Consider the following 19,986-nt stretch of genomic DNA (forward strand, 5'->3'; position numbering starts at 1 on the left):
ACGCTCCGTTTATCCATCAGTTTGGGGATGGAATGCCGAAGATAGTTTTATATCCACTTTAAGAATTTTGAAAAGAGTTCGCCAAAATCTTGATACAAATTGAGTTCCCCTATCTGATATAATATCCTTGGATAATCCATGATAGCGATAGATATTGTCAAGAAAGAGCTTAGCTGTTTCTTTACTTGTGATAGATTTTGTACATGGTACAAAATATGCCATGTTGGTAAAATGATCTACTATCACGAATATAAAGTCATAAGAACCTGAGATTGGAAGATCCGTGATGAAGTCCATAGAAACAGAAGATCATGGTTGTTCTAGAATGGTTAATGGCTGAAGAAGTCCAAAAGGTCGATGACGAGGAGTATTTGATCTTGAGCAAACTTCACATGATTGTACAAAATCTTTAACTGCCTTCCACATTTGAGGCCATCAGAAATCCCTAGATATCAGCTCCAAAGTCTTATTATATCCAAAATGTCATGCTGCTGAGAAGTCGTGACGAGCTTGAAGAACACGTAAACGAGCTTCTCCTTCTAGAACATATAGGTGTCCTTCGAAATAGAGTAGGTTGTTCTTGAATTCAAATTTAGATGGATTATGAGATTTAGAAAAATTGTTCTGGATATCATGAACAAAAGGGTCTGAAGTCATACTTAACTGGACTTGCTTAAGGAAAGTTAAATCAACAGTCAATGTTGATTTTATTGCTCGAAGATGAAATTGTTCCGGCTTCAAGAGAACCGTTCTTTATTGCTTAAAAGCTGCATCTCCTTCTTTTGTGCAAAATAAGAATGTCTAGACAAAGCATCGGATAAACCTTGTTGTTTTCTTGGCCGATAAGTGATGATGAACTCGAATCTTGATAAAGACATGCTCCAACAAGCTTGGCAACGATTTAATACACGTACTGACATAAAATATTCGAGGTTCTTGTGATACGTATACACGATGACTGGACTAGAAGCGCCTTCTAGATAATGATGCCATTCTTGAAAAGAATCCACAATTGCAAGAAGTTCTTTGTCGTGGATCTCATAATTGATTTTTGCTGCTGAGAATTTTCTTGAATGAAAGGCTACTGGATGAAGTTTGTCATCTGTTCCCATTTGTGATAAAACCGCACCCAGAGCAAAGTCCGATGCATCTATTTCCATAAAGAATGCTTTGGAAAAATCAACACGATACAAGATTGGTGTAGAAACAAACGCTGTCTTCAAAGATTCAAAAGCAACTTCTACTTCTTGATTCCATTGGAGTTTGTCTTTACAAGTCAAACGTGTAAGTGGAGCTGCAACTCGAGAGAAGTCTTTGATGAAGATCTGATAGTAGTTGGCAAATCCCAAAAAACATTGGACATCTCTTACCGTTTTTGGGATCTTCCAGTCTATAATAGTTTGAACTTTCTTAGGATCCATCATAAGTCCATCATTTGAAATGCTGTAACCTAAGAAATCAACTTGAGTAGTGCAGAATACACACTTTTCTATCTTGGCATAGAGTCCTGCATCTCTTAATTTTTGTAACACACGACGAACATGAAGTTCATATTTTTTTGGATTCTTAGAATAGATCAAGATGTCGTCTAGATAACATATCACAAAATCATCCAAAAACTCTCGAAAAACATCATTCATTATATGTTGAAAAGCTGCTGGTGCATTTATAAGTCCAAAAGGCATGACGTTGTATTCAAAATGTCCATACCTAGTTCAAAACGCAGTCTTCCATTCATCTCCTTCTTTGATGCATACTAGATTGTATGCTCTTTGGAGATCTATTTTTGTATAGATCTTAGCTTGATTCAGTTGATCAAGAAGTCCGGATATTAAAGGTAGTGGATACCTGTTTTTGATGGTAATCTTGTTGAGTCCTCGATAATCAATACACATCCGCAATGATCCATCTTTTTTCTTCACAAATAGAATTGGAGCTCCTGCCGGAGATTTAGAATGGCATATGAAATTCTTGGCTAGATTTTCTTCAATATACTCCTTGAGTTCAGCCAACTCATTTTGTGATAAACTATAGATTGGTCCGAATGGCGGTTGTGCTCCTTCTTGAAGGTCAATTGAGCAATCATAGGGACGATGTTTCGTGAGTGTATCCGCATTCTTTTTTTTGAATACATCTTGAAATTCTTGATATTGGCTTGGAATGTCACTTGAAGTCTTTTCACCAGTAGAAACGGGTGTAGCATAAATAATGTATGGTGATTCTTTCGTAGCAACATGCAAGAAAGCTTTTGCACCTATAAATATGGATTTAATTGAACTGGACTTATGACTCTCTACTTGCTTAACTATACTATTAGTTATACTTTCAGAGAAAGTGAGAGTTCGAGAAATCCAGTCTATTTGAAGGTTGTATTTTTCTAACCACGATAAACCTAAAAATGACAGGATTAGATGGAGATCTAATGATATTAAATACTACAAAACTATTACGACCATTGATTATTACTTCTATAGGAAGGATTTCGTGAGTAATATCTCCAGAAGACAATGGGCGACTATTTATGACTTCTACATGAACAGGTTTAGTTTTCTTTACTAAAGATATGCTATGTCTTTTAGTAAATTCTTCATCTAAAAAACACGCTGAGGCTCCTGAATCTAACAAGGCAGAGACTTTGTAATGTTTAGGTCCTAAAATAACATTTAATGTAAAACAAGGAGAGGGCTCTGAGGAGAGAATAGGACCTTTACTAGAAGTTGTGCAAGGTTCCAGCCGCACGGTCCCTATTGTAGCTAGACAAATTCGTTTTCCGACATATTATCTTCTTTCATAGCCATACTCCTCATTTTGTGATTGCGTCGTTTCTTTGGACAATGCTCAGCAGTGTCCTTTGGTTCTCCACAATATACACATAATCCTTCTTGACGACGACGAGTCTTTTCTTGCTCAGTAAGAGGTTTGAAACGTACTGCATCAATTTGCATATCCTCTACTTCCGAATGTATGTGTTGAAGAGATGTTGGTGTTGCCATTGAATTATAGTAACGTTGAGGTCCACTTATACGGTTCTCAGATCGGAATTCAAAAAGGCGATTGTCGCACTTCACAGCAAAATCAATTGCTTGACTCAATGTTTGAGGATCAGGTAAGTTGAGCATTAATTTTTTTACCTCATATTGTAATCCGTAGAGAAATTGGCTAATAAGTGCAGCATCATCCCACTTGATATCACTTGCAAGTTGTCAAAATTGTGAAGCATATAACGTTATTGATTGATTACCTTATCGTAAAATACGGATCTTATTCGTTGCAACACAAATTGCATCATGTTCTCCATACATGGATCGAAACTCTGCCAAAAAAGCCTCTAGATTATCCAATATTGGATCTCGTTGTTCAAAAAAAGATGAAAACCACGATAGTGCCGAACCTGAAAGAAGCGTACCAATAAATCTAACTTGTGATCCTGGAATTGGATAGCTTTGGGGTTGAAGTTCAATCACAAGTTGCACTTGATTGATAAATCCTCGAAACTTGGATCTGGTGCCATCAAACTTCTCGGGTAGGGCAATTCTTGGTTCTCTAATATTTGAAGGGCGTTCCACCATAGGAGAAAGGGCATGGTTTGGTACAGATGTTGAAGCAGCTCCGACCATTTCTATATCTTCACTTCCTGCCAATCTTGTTGCTCCTTGTGGTGGTAAATTGAGTTGATGCATCGCAAGCATTAACTCCCTCAATTGCTCTTGCATTTGTGCCATTGCACTCTTCATTTCAAGAAGTTCTGCCATGATAACACTTAGAAGAGAGAAGATGTGTAATATCACTCAAGACAAATAGAAGAGAGGACTTGCGGACAAAGAAAATACTAAGGATAATATCAGTTTAGAAGAGGGTAATCCGCAACTTCTAATACGCTTATATCTTATCAAGAAAAAGGGGTAATCTACTCTTAATCAAGTTTAGACAAAGCTCAGATATTATAGGTCTACTCTTTTCAATCTGTCAAGGACAAGAACTCGATGAAAAAACAATTCAGACAAGTGAGCCTTCACTCAAAGAGAGGTAACAAAATATATATAAACAAGTATATATATTGAAAGAGAAACTGGAATGGCTATTGCCAGAAGACAAGAAAACTAGAGACCCTTGAAACTAGACTAGAAGCAAGAAAGTAGTTGACAAGAGTGAAGAAGCCTTCACTCTTGTCTCTATATATATTATCTAACTAGGGGCTACGTGGCGACGTTCTATAGGACCTCCAATATGTCTTGACTTTGTAGGACACATGCCTTGACTTACAAGGCAAGTTTTTCTACGTGTAGGCCACATATTTAGCTTGATCTTCAAGCTAACAACATGTGTGGCACATGGCCAACTTGTCGACGACGTTTTTAATCCAAAAAGTCAATTAAAGACACCTATGAAGTCAAAGCAACGTCTAAGAAGCTTCTAAGAAGCTTGCATATTAAATATTATAGAATTAACTTACTTTTATCTATTTTTACTTACTTCTACCTATTTGTATATGTAATTATTAGCTTACATGATTATGGCCGTAATAGTTCATGTCTTTTAAACAAAGTGATGAAGAATTTCCAAGTTAGACCTTCAAAACTATCGTAATATATAGTACAGTTGTAGGACTTTCTTTCTTTTCATTAAGTGCATAAATTTTGTAGAAATTATTATAAGAAAATAATAAATTATATGTATTATTTCAAAAAACAATCTCCATTATATTCCATGAATTTCTTTTTCCTACAATATGTTTTGAATGTATTAAGTATCAACATTAGAAAATTTTTGAAGTTCATTATATATTCTTAATTTCAAAGTTAGTAGATTTAAATATATTGAATTTTGTAATGAATTCATCATGTCACTAAATATGATAATTGGAAAATTAAACTTATGATATAAAAACGTGAAGGCCAAATAGTTACAAGCATATTATTGATTATAAAATAAGTTATTAGCTACTTATAAAATTTACAAAGATATTACTTCTAACACTTATATTAGTCTATTCCAACAACAATCATGAAAAAAAATTAATTAATTGAGTAATTTATGTTTATGCCAGGTAAACAAGTTCAGATAGGATAAAGTGGCATAATCTCTTCACTCAGACAAGTATTAGGAAGTAAAAAAAATTACATTTATTCTACTTTAATTCTATTTTAATCCATTAATATTTATCAACTCCATCTCATTTATCAAATTAATTATTTAATCTATAAATCTATAGTTTATAAATATTTTTATGAGAAATATAAATAGATGTATGTAATATTAATAAATTAACATTTTGCACTCAAAACAACATAGCTATCAAAATGAACAAATAAATAGATGAAAAAACACATCTTAAAATAAATAATTTTTTTATATGCAGGTTTTAATCATTTAAATAATCAAGTTAAAAAACATCCATAAAGAATATGTCAAAAAAAAATTGTTTTCAAAGAAAAAGAATATTTAGGCATCAAAAAATAACCATCAATAACAAATAATAAAATCTTTTACAACCTAATTAAGATTTTAAAAAATAGTTAAAAAAATAAAATTATGAGTGTTGTGAAGATTTATTGATATAAATTAAGAATTTGGTAGAATAATTTTATAATTCACTATTACAAAGTAGTATAAAATTAAGATTTTTTATGATCTATTTAGAACTTTCTTTGACTAAGCTCCAAAATCAAGGTCAAACTTCAAATCTAAAAGGATCTATAAGAGATTTGTTACAATTAGCATTAAAAAGCAAAACTAGAACAAGATTTACTAAAATTTATTCTAACTTTTCAACAATTAAATTTTGTGAAAGGATTAGACCCATAATAATTTTCATACTAACTCAAGATTTGTTAGATTTAAGATAAGCATTAAAGATTTAAAGATTTTCTAAAATTTATTATGAATAGTTCTTATTTTCTTCTCTTCTCTTCTTCCTTTCTTTCTTTATTTTATTTATTTATTTATTTATTTTTCATAAGAAGTGATAAATTTTTCAAATCAATATTCAACTAGGATTACTCATATCAGCATGCAATATAATTTGTGAAATTTGAATAACTTAAATTTACAGAAATCAAGTTTTTTACTAACAATCACCCAACCTGGTTGGAATTGTCAAACAAGACGTTAAGGAAATTGTCGAGAGAGGCAAATCAAAATCAGAATATGGTTACTACGAACACAAAAAAATTCCACAGGACTCGTTGCATCCACCAACTTCGACCCTGACATAAAGCCAAGCCTAAACCTCCCGAAATCTCGAAAATTCCTGACATTCAAGTTCCGGTTTCACCAAGGGATTCAGTGCAAATTTTGCAATAACACGAGTCTCGGTAACCGAGGCTAGCTTGGAAGCGTCTCCCACCGAGGCCGACCCACGGGGGCTCGCCGGGACCCGGGACGCCCACAGCCCATGGGCTGATTCAGGAATTCAGCGAGCCCTCCGTGGCAAGGCTCGCCCATGTCGAAACCCTATATATGGTGCCCCGCACTGACTGAATCCCACGCCTCAGAACGATTGCAGGGTGTGTGTCCTGCGCTCGAAGGCCTCTACGCAGTTTGTGTGGCGACGTTCGCCAGGACGTGACTTTAAGGTTTTTATTTATTTATTTTTTTTTTTATTTTTTTCCGTGGGCGTGTATTTGGGGGCAGGTGGTGGTTCGCATTGTAGGGTGTGTCTTGTTTGGCGTGTTTTGTTTGTGGGTTTGATTGCACTGCGAGGGTCACCGTGGCACGATGTCATATTCGAGGGCGTCTCGATGGTGGGACGGTCGGGCGGATTTCGTGCGCAGAGGAACCGTCATGTCATGATTCTTCATGGCGTGGCAGCGGCCAGACAACCGTAGAACTCCTTCCACGGTGCTTGTGCTGATTAATGCGCTTGCCCTACTATTCAAGAGTTTACAGTTAATTTTCACGTGTGGGTGACATGTTGCTACATTTGTACTCAAGGTGCGCGCTCGGTCTATGAGCGCGACTCCTTAGCCTTCGCGGCTGTAGCTAGAGGAATCGGAGCTACAAGGATGAGTGTTCGGATGATGGGCATATCGCTTACCGAGTTCCGGATAGCGTTTTATTTTAGGTTGGAACGATGTCGGTTCGGATGTGAAGATGAAGAGTAGAGGCTGAGGCTTTGATCCTCTTCCTCGTTAGTTAATCTTCGCATACGGATGGGCTTCCAGGGCTAGCGCGCTGGGGGCGTGCCCCTGCTTGTGACAGGCCGGGCGGGCTTTTTCGGAGCGTGCGAGTCTTGGTTTGTGTCAAGGGGGGGGCCACATCGTCAGTCGGGGAGTTTTGCGTGGAGTCAATTATTGTAGGTCGCGCAATGACGATAACGCCGTGAGGCATTTGTGAGGTGCTCGAAAGAGTACCGTGGGCAAATAATCTAAACGACTTCTTCTTCCACTGAGCGCCATCATAGCGATTTCGGGACCGATGATGACAGTCACATGAGCTCCATCTTAACTTCTCGGAGGAAGTAATGATGTTTTCATGACACAGGATTTCTGAGGTCTTGCACACTGGCACTGAATCGATACGGGCATGTGGTGAGCCGAGATGGCAGCCGAGAATGTGAGCTTCTGGATGATGACCGAACACGTGCTCGACACCCTAGGTGTATGACGCTGCTAAAATACTCTAATTTTTTGCTGACAGAAGCCCATCATATTGCCACGAGACTCACTTGATCACTCGGAGTTCCGGGGGATGGCAAACATAACCAAACCCCGATGAAAGTAGAACCCAGAGCTGCGTACATGATACGTGGCGAAACACAGGAGTTGCAAACCAAAATTGAAAGGATCCGTCAAACGGAATCTCCGAATGCAACCGGAAGGAACGAGGGTGATGGGGGATGAAACGAACGCTACTAAGCGGTAATTTGAACGGAACTAATCTGGGACCTGAACACACGAGTGCGGTGAAACGAATGCAATTAAGTGATTATATGAACTTAACTATGCGTTGAAACTAACTCAACTATGCGGTGAAATTAGATGTCTGAATAGAAGTGGACACATGTAGTACGCACCAGAGGACGAGAGTCGTAGCGAAAGAACTTGTTAAATTCTTACGAGTGCTTCACATGTAGTGAGGAGGATGTTTATCTTGCTGGTGGATTATGTATCGAGGAAACGGGATGTAGGGTGTAGTGGCGTTGACTGTTTTACCCACTTTATGTGGTCAAATGGCTCAAATAATGGGACCTTTGGCTGTACTGTATTTCTGTGAAGGAAATGTGATGATACGAACAGTAGGAAGTGTTAAAGAAATGCAGTCATCAAATTTTTTATGAATATATCAACTTCGATTTTCAAAAGGTATAAGAGATTTGAATTTCTACAATTCTAAATTATTGGCACAAATTTAATGATAGTTTTGATCTATTTCAGTTTTATTTTTTACAAACATTGAAAAAAAAACCAAACTTTGAAAAATATATATTTCAATGCTTTTAATCTATTTTGAGTAATTTTAGGTGGGAGGTTCGTTTATAAAGATAGGCCCATTTGGTTGTATATACATTGCACCTTGAATTGGAAATTAGAGGGAACAAATTATTGAACTTAAAATGGTACACACTTGTAAATATAAGGTGTTTTGGATTAATATAAGATGTTATTGGTATATTCTTTAAAAAATAACAAATAGTAAAGATCCTTATGAAAGTTTTGAGAAAAAAGTCATTTTTTGGTGGTGATGAAAATAAGTTCTTAAGTAAAAGAAGGTATTGAACCTTACAAATTTAATCCCTTTAGTTCCTTTTATTATCCTTCCTTAAAAATCCTAAATTGCCAAAAAAAACACCTGTTTTAAAATAAAGACTTATTTTTATTTTATTTTGTAGTATTTTCAGCACTTTTAGTCATGAAGATCTTATTTCCAACTTATATTATGGTGAGTCTACCATACCTTTGGTGGTGATGTCATTATATATGAGAAATTATAATATTAAAAGTCAAGAAAATAGTTTTGTTTGGTATTGTCTAAAAAGCAAAGTGACATTTGTACTAGGCACAATTCTTACTTCTTATTCCAAACCTTTTGGAGGAATTGTTTTCCAAAGATATCATGAAATTGAACACATGATACAATATCTTAGACCAAGAAGACATGTATAGCACCTTCAATTCAATTGTTTTCAAATAGTATGTAGTTGAAAAATTAGTAACAAAGAAATTGTTCCAAAAAGTTAAATGGTTTGAAAAAGAAACTCTATTCAAAACATAAATAATAAGTAGTACTTTTACATGTTTTAGAAGGAGGAAAATTTTTAAAAAAATGCATTGAAATTTTTTTATATATAAAAACTACAAATAGAAAATATTATGAATTTAATGACTCATTTATGTTTTTAATAAATATTTTTTAAAAATTAATTATAATAATTTTTAGATTTGGACCTTAACTAGGGCAATTTGGAAATGTACCCACATCAATTACATAATAGCTATAATTATAGGAAATTTTGGAATCTCTATAATAATAATATTATGAAGTAATAGTTCCAATATATGTCCAATATAGAACTACTAAGTGCATTTTAGAGCTAATGGTGTCACAGACAGATACATTTATTCCAATAATTATTTAGATAGTATGAGTAAGTAGAAGTAAATAAAAGTAGATAAATTTAATAATAGCTTGTGAAGTAGCTTCATAGAAGCTCCAAATATGCAGATTTGCTTACAAATGTATTTGTAGATGTATATTTGGTTGAAAATTTAGCCAACAAGTTGATTAAAGTAGAATTAAATTAGAATAAAAGTAAAAAATATTTTATGCTTACTTCAAATCTCTTAAAATAAGAATGTTATGTTAGGACTTATTAGAGCTTATCTAAGATTTTTTGAAATTAGAATTTAAAATTGGAATAAAAATCAAATGTTTGAATTATCAAATATCAATGATTTATTAAATTTTTTTTTTTTTATATTAAGATTAAAATAAATATTATTATTTTTTAAATTTAAAAGGATAATTTTAAGTTCTTTTTATATCCATATTATATGGTGGTATCACTTAATAGTTTTTAAAATAAATAGTATGATTAGAAACCACAATAAATGAAGAAAAAAATTAAAAGAAAAAAATCTATATATAAAATATGGTAATTTTTTCATTAAATTTTTTATTTAGAATATTATGTATTATAAGATTAATAAAAAAATATTATTATCTTAATTTTTAAATAAAAATTTTAATATATTATGAGGTACTTTAAAATTTTACAAATAATTACAAAGTAATAAATAAAATATTAATAAAAAATAAAGATTTATCTCAAGACTAATTTGATTATGTTATTAACAATTTTAGCTCCATCAAGGCTCATAAGTAATGTAAAAGGTTTTTTTAATCTTTTCTTTCAACCTACTTTTGAAGTACTATTTCTATATAACATTTTTATACTCAATTTCTTACTAGTTGTTAGTCACATTAGTTACTTCTATTAAAGCCAATTTATTTCATAAAAAGGTATTTTTACCAAGATGTGTAAAAATACTCAATTAACTTTAGAACTTTTGAGGCTTTTACTTATTATATTAATTTTTTTATTATGAATCTATAACATATGGTTATATATATATATATATATATATATATATATATATATATATAATTTATTCTAAAAAATATAATGATATTCTTACTAATATTTCAAAAATCTTTAATATTTTTAAGATTAAAATATCAAAAATTAAGCTTCTTAATCAAATTTTAATAATATAACAAATATTCTATTTTTTCAATAAATTACTAATAACTTATAATATTTATTCTTATATTTTTTAATTATTTATTATTAAGTAAAATTTTATAATAAGTAATAAAAAATACATGTGTAAGGTCAAGACCATTATAGGCATTAGTCTTGAAAATTAAAGATGTCTTATGATGTGGCATTGGATTCCAAACCATGTCATATGGATATTGTCTATTTTAGTTTAGAAATTTTACATCCACTTAATGTTTTATGCCAATTGACTTTTTTAGTATCAACTAGTAATTAGAAATTTTAGGTAGAGAATCTTTCTTGACTTGACATTTTTAGTTAAGTCAACTCTTGTGAGTGTTTCTAAGACAAAAAGCTTCATGTTGTAAGATTTTGATTAAATATGGTAATTTAACTATTGATAAAAGTTTAGAATTTTCTCTACACACTTGCACTCTTACATTCTCCTTTTATGTGATAAGAGACAACTTGATTAAAGATATTTAGTTACTTCATCTTTCATTTGACAAAGAATTTTTCTTCTTTAATATTTTTACATTTTTGTACAAAGGTTTTTTGTACACTTTCGAGTTATTGTATTGTTCCTATAGTTCAAAAGACGGTTGCGGTGTTGGGATTGAGTGCTTTCATGGCAGTTTCCATCAAGGTGGTAGATGAAATTTCTTGTTGCAGTATGAGATTTGATACCAAAGCTCACGTGGACACGGCAACCAGTTAGTTGTTGACTAAGTTTGGAGAGTGTGTGAAGACTGTTTTGCAAGTGACCACCAGGGAAGTTGGGTTGAAGAGCTTGAACTACGAAGGCGGAAGAATATTGCAATTACCATTTAGATAGGTTAAACCTCTGCTGGTATTTTGTATCACAACAATCTTGATGCGTAGCTTAAATTTGGTTTGCATCAGCGTCATGGATTGGTATTGCAGCACATAGGACACGCGATTCGGGAAGCAGTACAAGTTCAAGTATAGCTAGAATTCTAGAAGGTATAGCATTGTGTGGGTTTGAAGTACAATCCCAAGTATCTTAAGAGTGGGCTTGGCGTCACTCTGTGGCACATCAGATGCTCTTAAGTGTTTCAGTGCATCATAGGTTTTTTTGGTCCTTTCAATCTCACACACTTCGATCCGTTTGGAGCTTTCACAATAAGCTGATCAAAGGTCAAAACTTCCTTTTTGTTCCTCAGAATACAAGTCGAGGTAATTTTAGTAAAGCAAAGAATTACCACCTTCAGTGTTATATCTTTAAAGATCTTGGTGTTGTTAGTGACAAACTTGACAATAATATCCCACAGCTTACTTCCTTGCCACAATCTTCTATTTTGCTTCGCAATCATCTCTGTTGTTGCCAGCATTTCGAACCCCTATAATCATACATGGTTGCAATTGATTTTTCTTGTGCAAACCCCAGCTTTAAGGTGAATAATCATGACTTCAATACCCGAGCAAAATCTTACAATATCAAAATTAATTTACTATAATTCAAATACTTCAACTCCAAAGGTAGTTGCAACGAGAGAATACTTACATATTTGTTAGAAAACGAGAATTGTTATAAAGTCTTAGAAACATTTTCTTTTCCACGACTGCTGAAATTACTTAATTATTTATTCTCATAAAATACGTCAAGTGTATCCGGGTCTACTGTCCTCTAAATTCTCAGAAAAGAGGCTAAACAGCATCACCTTCTGCCTCCCAGTGTCCCGGCATAGTAACTTTGACATGGTATTCACAAATAATTTTAACAGTGGATATTAATCATGCGCCTACGCTACGCATGCATGCACTTCAGAGGCACACCTAAACTGGCGAAAACGGTAAACACACTCGAAATAGAGTTTAAGATTTCAATTATTCCATCCTCATGACTCGCAGCTTCCGGTGGGTACTGCATGTCCTCTTTCATTCGGGAAGCTAATTAAACCGCACAGTTGTATTCAGGTCAGCTAATAGTTCCATTCATTTAAATGCTTGGTAGCGTTCGTTTCATCCCCCATCACCCTCGTTCCTTCCGGTTGCATTCGGAGATTCCGTTTGACGGATCCTTTCAATTTTGGTTTGCAACTCCTGTGTTTCGCCACGTATCATGTACGCAGCTCTGGGTTCTACTTTCATCGGGGTTTGGTTATGTTTGCCATCCCCCGGAACTCCGAGTGATCAAGTGAGTCTCGTGGCAATATGATGGGCTTCTGTCAGCAAAAAATTAGAGTATTTTAGCAGCGTCATACACCTAGGGTGTCGAGCACGTGTTCGGTCATCATCCAGAAGCTCACATTCTCGGCTGCCATCTCGGCTCACCACATGCCCGTATCGATTCAGTGCCAGTGTGCAAGACCTCAGAAATCCTGTGTCATGAAAACATCATTACTTCCTCCGAGAAGTTAAGATGGAGCTCATGTGACTGTCATCATCGGTCCCGAAATCGCTATGACGGCGCTCAGTGGAAGAAGAAGTCGTTTAGATTATTTGCCCATGGTACTCTTTCGAGCACCTCACAAATGCCTCACGGCGTTATCGTCATTGCGCGACCTACAATAATTGACTCCACGCAAAACTCCCCGACTGACGATGTGGCCCCCCCTTGACACAAACCAAGACTCGCACGCTCCGAAAAAGCCCGCCCGGCCTGTCACAAGCAGGGGCACGCCCCCAGCGCGCTAGCCCTGGAAGCCCATCCGTATGCGAAGATTAACTAACGAGGAAGAGGATCAAAGCCTCAGCCTCTACTCTTCATCTTCACATCCGAACCGACATCGTTCCAACCTAAAATAAAACGCTATCCGGAACTCGGTAAGCGATATGCCCATCATCCGAACACTCATCCTTGTAGCTCCGATTCCTCTAGCTACAGCCGCGAAGGCTAAGGAGTCGCGCTCATAGACCGAGCGCGCACCTTGAGTACAAATGTAGCAACATGTCACCCACACGTGAAAATTAACTGTAAACTCTTGAATAGTAGGGCAAGCGCATTAATCAGCACAAGCACCGTGGAAGGAGTTCTACGGTTGTCTGGCCGCTGCCACGCCATGAAGAATCATGACATGACGGTTCCTCTGCGCACGAAATCCGCCCGACCGTCCCACCATCGAGACGCCCTCGAATATGACATCGTGCCACGGTGACCCTCGCAGTGCAATCAAACCCACAAACAAAACACGCCAAACAAGACACACCCTACAATGCGAACCACCACCTGCCCCCAAATACACGCCCACGGAAAAAAATAAATAAATAAATAAATAAATAAAAACCTTAAAGTCACGTCCTGGCGAACGTCGCCACACAAACTGCGTAGAGGCCTTCGAGCGCAGGACACACACCCTGCAATCAGAACGTTCTGAGGCGTGGGATTCAGTCAGTGCGGGGCACCATATATAGGGTTTCGACATGGGCGAGCCTTGCCACGGAGGGCTCGCTGCAATTAGGGTTTTCCAAGGTGATGGCTGTTTGAACTAGCTGCACTGCAGTGCACCCCAAGCTTGCACGGCCATGAGCCCTATTCGAGCCCGCTTGTTTGGTGTTATGTTGTTGTGCACTGGTTAAGATTCATTTACTCGCTATATTTGTAGTTTTCAAGGTCCTGATGTTGTTTGAATGAGAGAAGAATTTGAAGGTACGTGGACTGGCGTGGAACACCTGGAATGGATTTATATTTATTGGAATTCATGGAGACTAATATTCTTGCGATTATTTAGATTGTTGCTCCCATTACTAGTTATGACATAATCATTTCAGCATTTGAGCAACAATTTCAGTATTTTTAATTTAGGTTTGTACGTAGTATTTATTTTTTGTCTCTTATGTTTAGTCTTAATTGAAAACCAAGATTGTTTTTTGTTTTTGTTCTTGTGAGGCCATGTTGATTTTGTGTTTTATAAGTTGCACAACATGCTTTGTTTGGTGTACATCGGTATCTATGTATGTTTTATTCATTGTAGATAGTGTGTATAGGAATTCTCTTATGTGATCAACATTGTATTATTTTTATGCATCCATTTATATAAGAAATTGAATAAAATAATAGCCAATTCTTACCTCAATTGATTGTCTCAATAAATGAAAAATCAAAAAAGAGATATTTTATCTATGGTCAATACCAAGAGCCCTATCTGGTGGGCAAAAACATTTAGGGTTCCATGTCTTTAATAATAATGTATTGAAGTAAAAAAACTATATATATATATATATATATTTACATAAATACAATTAAATTTGTAATCATTCAGGTGGGCCTACATTATATGAAATATATACTTATTATCAAGGATAAAAATTCAAATAATATTAATATTATTAATTAATTTACTATTGTTTTAATACTATAGAATTAATAAAAACATAGTTAGTAAGATATCAATCTATTTAAATATAATTTAAAGTTAGAGATATAAATCATGACAAAGTTCTAAAGAAACAATATGGTTTTGGGTTGCCATAAGAAGAAAAAAAAGACAAATCAAAGATAGATATAAAATTAAAACTAAAATGGTTGTTGACAAATATAACAAGATTAGAAAAATTGAATTCAGACTAGAACATAAGAAAGGCATTGATAAGAGTGCATAAAACATCACTCTTGCCTACATATATACCATCTAAGTAAGAAGCTATATAAAAATGTTCTATTTATCACATGACACATGTCAAATTTATAAATTACATGTTTAATTTGGAAAATAAATTTTCAACATATATGCCATATGGCTAACTTGTAACATAAGAGACCAATATGTGCATCATGTGACCAACTTGTTGGCTAAGTTTTTAATCTATTAATTACTTACAAATACTTATAAAGTCAATTTTGCAACTAAACAACTTTTAAAAAGCTTGCTGACAAGATATCAATAATTTCATCTATTTTTATTTCTACTTATTTAAATAACGATAAGAAAATATTAAATAGAACCATGAGTTTACTAAATTGATCCATCCATTCTATATATATATTTGTATAGATCTATATATACAAATCTATATATATATATATATATTTGTATAGATGAATGTGACTCTAAGTTGGTATATATGTATGTTTAGATATACATATATACATTAACCAATCATAATGAAATCACTAAAATTATAATCATGTTCTAGTAATCCAAATCTACACATATTAGATAAAGAATAACTGACAAACAAAAGAAATAACATCTAATAGAAATATTTTGTCTAATTCTGTTTAATTGGTATAATTTATTGTTTGAAAAAACCAAATCACAAAGTTAATAGTGAGTTAAATCTATCACATCTTGTTATTTTTTATATTCGTTTTCACTGTTACAATAGTATTTTTTTGGAAAATTAACGTGGGTAATATGTTGAGATTTGACAGAATTAGGATGTCAATCTTTTATTTTTAATTGTCATAAAATTACCTATACATTCAAAAATATTAATTATTGCTTCATATTCATATACAAAAGTAAAGTTCTTGAGTTGACGGTGAAAGGAGAAGATGTAACTTGGTCTCTGCTGGTTGGGAGGTGGGAAAATTTGCAGGAACATAGAACTTTGTAGGATTTTGTTAGGATTTATGTGTTGGCATGTATACTTAACACTTATGATGAAGAGGTACTGATAAATGATGAAAGCAGACATACTCCCGGGTTTGGTTACTCAGAAGGTTTGTTAGAAACAAGCCTGGCCATTGAAATAGGAGTCAACCATGAGCCTGATGTAATGAGCATTTGCTGTCAAAAGCCCTAAATTCGACTATGGTTGCCATAACGGTTGAGAATCAAGTTCTTTGATGATTCACTGTGAATCTGAACCCTGATGCCTCCATCCATGCAATAACATGTTTGATGTTTACTTCAAAGAATTATGGCGATTCGTGTTTGCTTTGGACTTAGTGCGGCTTGCTGGTAAGCCTAGAAATGTAGTCAGAAACACGGTAACCGGATGTGTCCTAAAGAAACTTGGGCAGTGAAGGGCTTAGGGGGATCTTAGTGATAGTTCGAGGGAACTTGCTGTGGTCGATTGCTTCTGGATCGTGTAATGCGAGTCGGCGGAAGAGTGATGGGTTACCGGAGTGGGAGAATGCCTGTTCTGGACAGTTTCACGACTCATATCTTTCCTCCCAACCCCCATTGACTTCTCAAACTTGAATACAGTAAACCTATTGGGTATCGAAGACGAGCAAACATTTAGCAAAAGCAACAAAATTTAGTCGTCTAAACAAGAGCTTACCTTAGCAAAATGTGCGCCTCGCCAACGCGTGGCATGTAACAGAGGGCCATATTGACAACCGTCTGGCACCAAAGTCTCCTATTCATCTGCAGTTGTTCTGCGATCCAGGAAATATCATAGAGCAATAAGAAACAAGTAGCTCAGATTTATCAGAAATAATTCCTTGATGCAGAACAGCTTTTATCTTCTTCATTGGACTAAAAATGTTACAATTCAGCTAAGAGACTGCACTCCGAATCGCGAGTCTCTCCTAAAACAGTCCTGTATCAAAGGAAACGAAAAATCCTACACAGTTGCTAAAAGAAACGCAGCATGCACTGGGCAGAAAGCCACGCAATTGAGCTTCTCTCGCACGCACCGGAAAACTCTGCCGAGGTTTCACCACCAAGGGCGAATTGGAAGAAGGTGGAGATGCAGGCAGTGGGGATCCAACTACGACCAAAGACTGCTAAGCGACGAGGACGAGGTCTGATCGACGACGCTGGGGCCGTGCCGAATCCCACGGCAGCGATAATAATGGGAAAAAACGGCTGCCCGACCCCACTACGCCTGCCCTAACAGCAATGGTTCCCGACGGGGCTCGCCGGGAGCCGTGGGCGGATCCAGGATTCTGGTGAGCCCTTAGTGACGAGGCTCGCTTACGCAACATTTCAATGCTCGTCCAGGACGCAGAAGCTCGGTCACCGCTGCCGGGGAGCCCTCACAGAAGCGGATCTTCTGGCCGTGGTTGCTATTGTTTCTTCGACGTGAGTATTTCTCTTCAATTTGCGATAGTATTGCAATCATTTGGTGCTCTATCAAGGTTGCTGTGACGAACCCTAATTGTACCTATCAAGACATGTTAGGTGATTGTGAGGGACCTCATGTAATGCCCTGCAGATGGTGTGGCTAGCGTGTTAAATTGATATTGATGGAACGCTGTCAATATGTCCGAATCATCTACTTTGTGTTTGAGATCTTCAACCTGCGATACTTTTCCAGCTGTGTACTTGTTGCGTTCACATGCTTGTCGTATGTTTTTAAGCGGCATTTGTGGACAAGTGCGTGGATTTCAGTATATGTGAAATTTTGCTAGCGTAGGTTCTGAAGCGGTTTGAGATCGTGTCGTTGGAAGTGGTATTTGGTTATTGCCTTACACCAAGAACTCGATGACTAGGGGATGTTGTTGCGGCCGGTCAATCGTAGAAAACTTGCATGTCTTTGCTTTACTATGCAAAAGTTTTATTAAATTTCAAGCATAGTGAGTTTAAAGCTGTAGCAGCGACCCTACTTGTCTTAAGGCCAAGGCAGGAAATGATTCATGCTTATTCTACTTAACAAATGGCTGAATTGGAACCGATTTTCAGTTGTGAATCAAACCAAGCAGTTAATGCACGATATTCCAGTGACTGGCTTGGTTGTACGTTGCCGCTGCTTGCCGCCTGATTTTGTTCTCAACATGTTTGATCCAGAATATAAGCCACTATGGACGCCGCTAACTCTGCCGAACTGCAGCAATTTCTCGAGGTATTCAGCTCTTTTAACATCATATTGCTTAGACGCTGCATTCTGGACGCTGTCAGACATGTAAGGATGTTCTCAGGGGCCTAAAGTTGTATCTTGATGAACGTACAATAACACCCACTAAAGCAACTTCCGCTTTCTTGCAGCAAGAGAAGCAAAAAGCCGTGCTCAATGAGCTTGTAGGCAAGTTGACTGATGTGTGCTGGGACAAATGTATAACATCAACACCTGGAAGCAAGTTAAGTTCCAGTGAATCCTCTTGTCTGACCTACTGCGCGCAAAGATTTCTGGAGACCAGCAGCCTCATCCTTCGCCGGTTTCAAAATTTGCAATAATGATTGGGCTAGATGTGTTAGCAATGGAGTGCTTCTTGAGCATTTGATTCAGATTTTAGGATTTAGTGTAATGCTACTTAATCCAGTATGATTTATCCGGGCAGATTGATAACATGAAGGGTTCTCATATTTCATGATTTTGACTGTTATGTGGAGTTTGGCGTGCTTGTGCTGACGCCTTGATAATAATTATTGAATTTTGGATAAGTTTTCGTTTGTTCTACATCTGCATCAAAACTTGAATTTGAATGATGTTCTTGAAAAGAGATACGAGGACTAGATGATTGATAGCAACGCTTACAGTCACAGTGTGAATCGGGGTAAGGGACAGCTTACAAGAGCTAAACCCGGCCACAAACTGAATCAGACAATGAAAGCGAATCGACGGTGAGGCACAGGTTGTTTTATAACCAGCCCAACGACGACTCGTCAAGTTTTGACATCTTGTTTGTGGCGAATAGGAATGCCACTTTCGTTGGTTCAATCTTAATGCAACAATGATTAAGCAAAGCGGAACCCATTAGCTCTCAATGTCTAATATGCCAGTTCGACCCTCTAAGGAAGAGCTTTCATATGTGCGATAGCGCAATGATCTCAACGACTGCTTAAAAAGTGTGTCAAACTGAAACAAAGCCGAACAGCCTGCAAAGCTACTTGTTTTAATCAGATCCTACAACATGTGAATTCAATATAGAAGTGTAATTCAATCATCAACTAATGTGGTCTCTGTCACTTCACATCCATCTATGGATAAAGTTCCACATGGATGGATATCCACATCATCCTCATGTTGAGATCCTAACCTTAATGATCTCAACCAATGTATTTATAACATGTGTATTTACAGCGGTATTGTATAATGCAAGTACTGTTTTATCATTGGTTTGGTTTATCTTGTTATTTCCACATGGTATCAGAGCAGGCATTTTGTGTAGCTTGATTGAGTATTGTTCTTCCATCAAGTTTTGATTCTTTTCTCTCTTGTTATTACAAACATTATTTTCCTATCAAGTTTTTTTAATTTTAATTTTAATTTTATTTTTTATAAATGCATTAGCATCTACACTCTTTCTTCTTCAATTTTTTCTTCTATGCTCACATCATTGTTTTCTTTGAAATCTTATGTTGCATCTATACATGTGCAAAATAGCACAAGATGAGTACTGATAAGAGTGTATGTTCCAAAGAAACTATGTTTATAAGATCCAAGAATTTCAAGCACTAGGCAATGATAAT

General features: G+C 35.8%; 1 protein-coding gene and 1 long non-coding RNA gene across 2 annotated transcripts; one reads left to right on the forward strand and one right to left on the reverse strand.

Annotated features, from left to right (window-relative positions):
• Positions 1 to 16,347: 16,347 nt before the first annotated feature.
• On the reverse strand, positions 16,348 to 17,436 carry LOC149987472 (uncharacterized). Its single transcript, XR_016498231.1, has 2 exons — positions 17,271 to 17,436; positions 16,348 to 17,009 (listed from the first exon to the last, which is right to left on the reverse strand). It is a non-coding gene; the product is annotated as an uncharacterized LOC149987472 (long non-coding RNA).
• A 141-nt stretch (positions 17,437 to 17,577) lies between these two features.
• Positions 17,578 to 18,957, forward strand: LOC112295067 (mitochondrial import inner membrane translocase subunit TIM8). Its single transcript, XM_024546210.3, has 3 exons — positions 17,578 to 17,658; positions 18,364 to 18,418; positions 18,562 to 18,957. Exons 2-3 carry the CDS (start codon positions 18,377 to 18,379, stop codon positions 18,748 to 18,750), a joined length of 231 nt encoding a protein of 76 aa, XP_024401978.1. The 5' UTR covers positions 17,578 to 17,658; positions 18,364 to 18,376; the 3' UTR covers positions 18,751 to 18,957.
• Positions 18,958 to 19,986: the final 1,029 nt, after the last annotated feature.

Source organism: Physcomitrium patens, chromosome 18, assembly GCF_059467195.1.
Source record: "Physcomitrium patens ecotype Gransden chromosome 18, ASM5946719v1, whole genome shotgun sequence".
Taxonomy (NCBI): Eukaryota; Viridiplantae; Streptophyta; class Bryopsida; order Funariales; family Funariaceae; genus Physcomitrium; species Physcomitrium patens.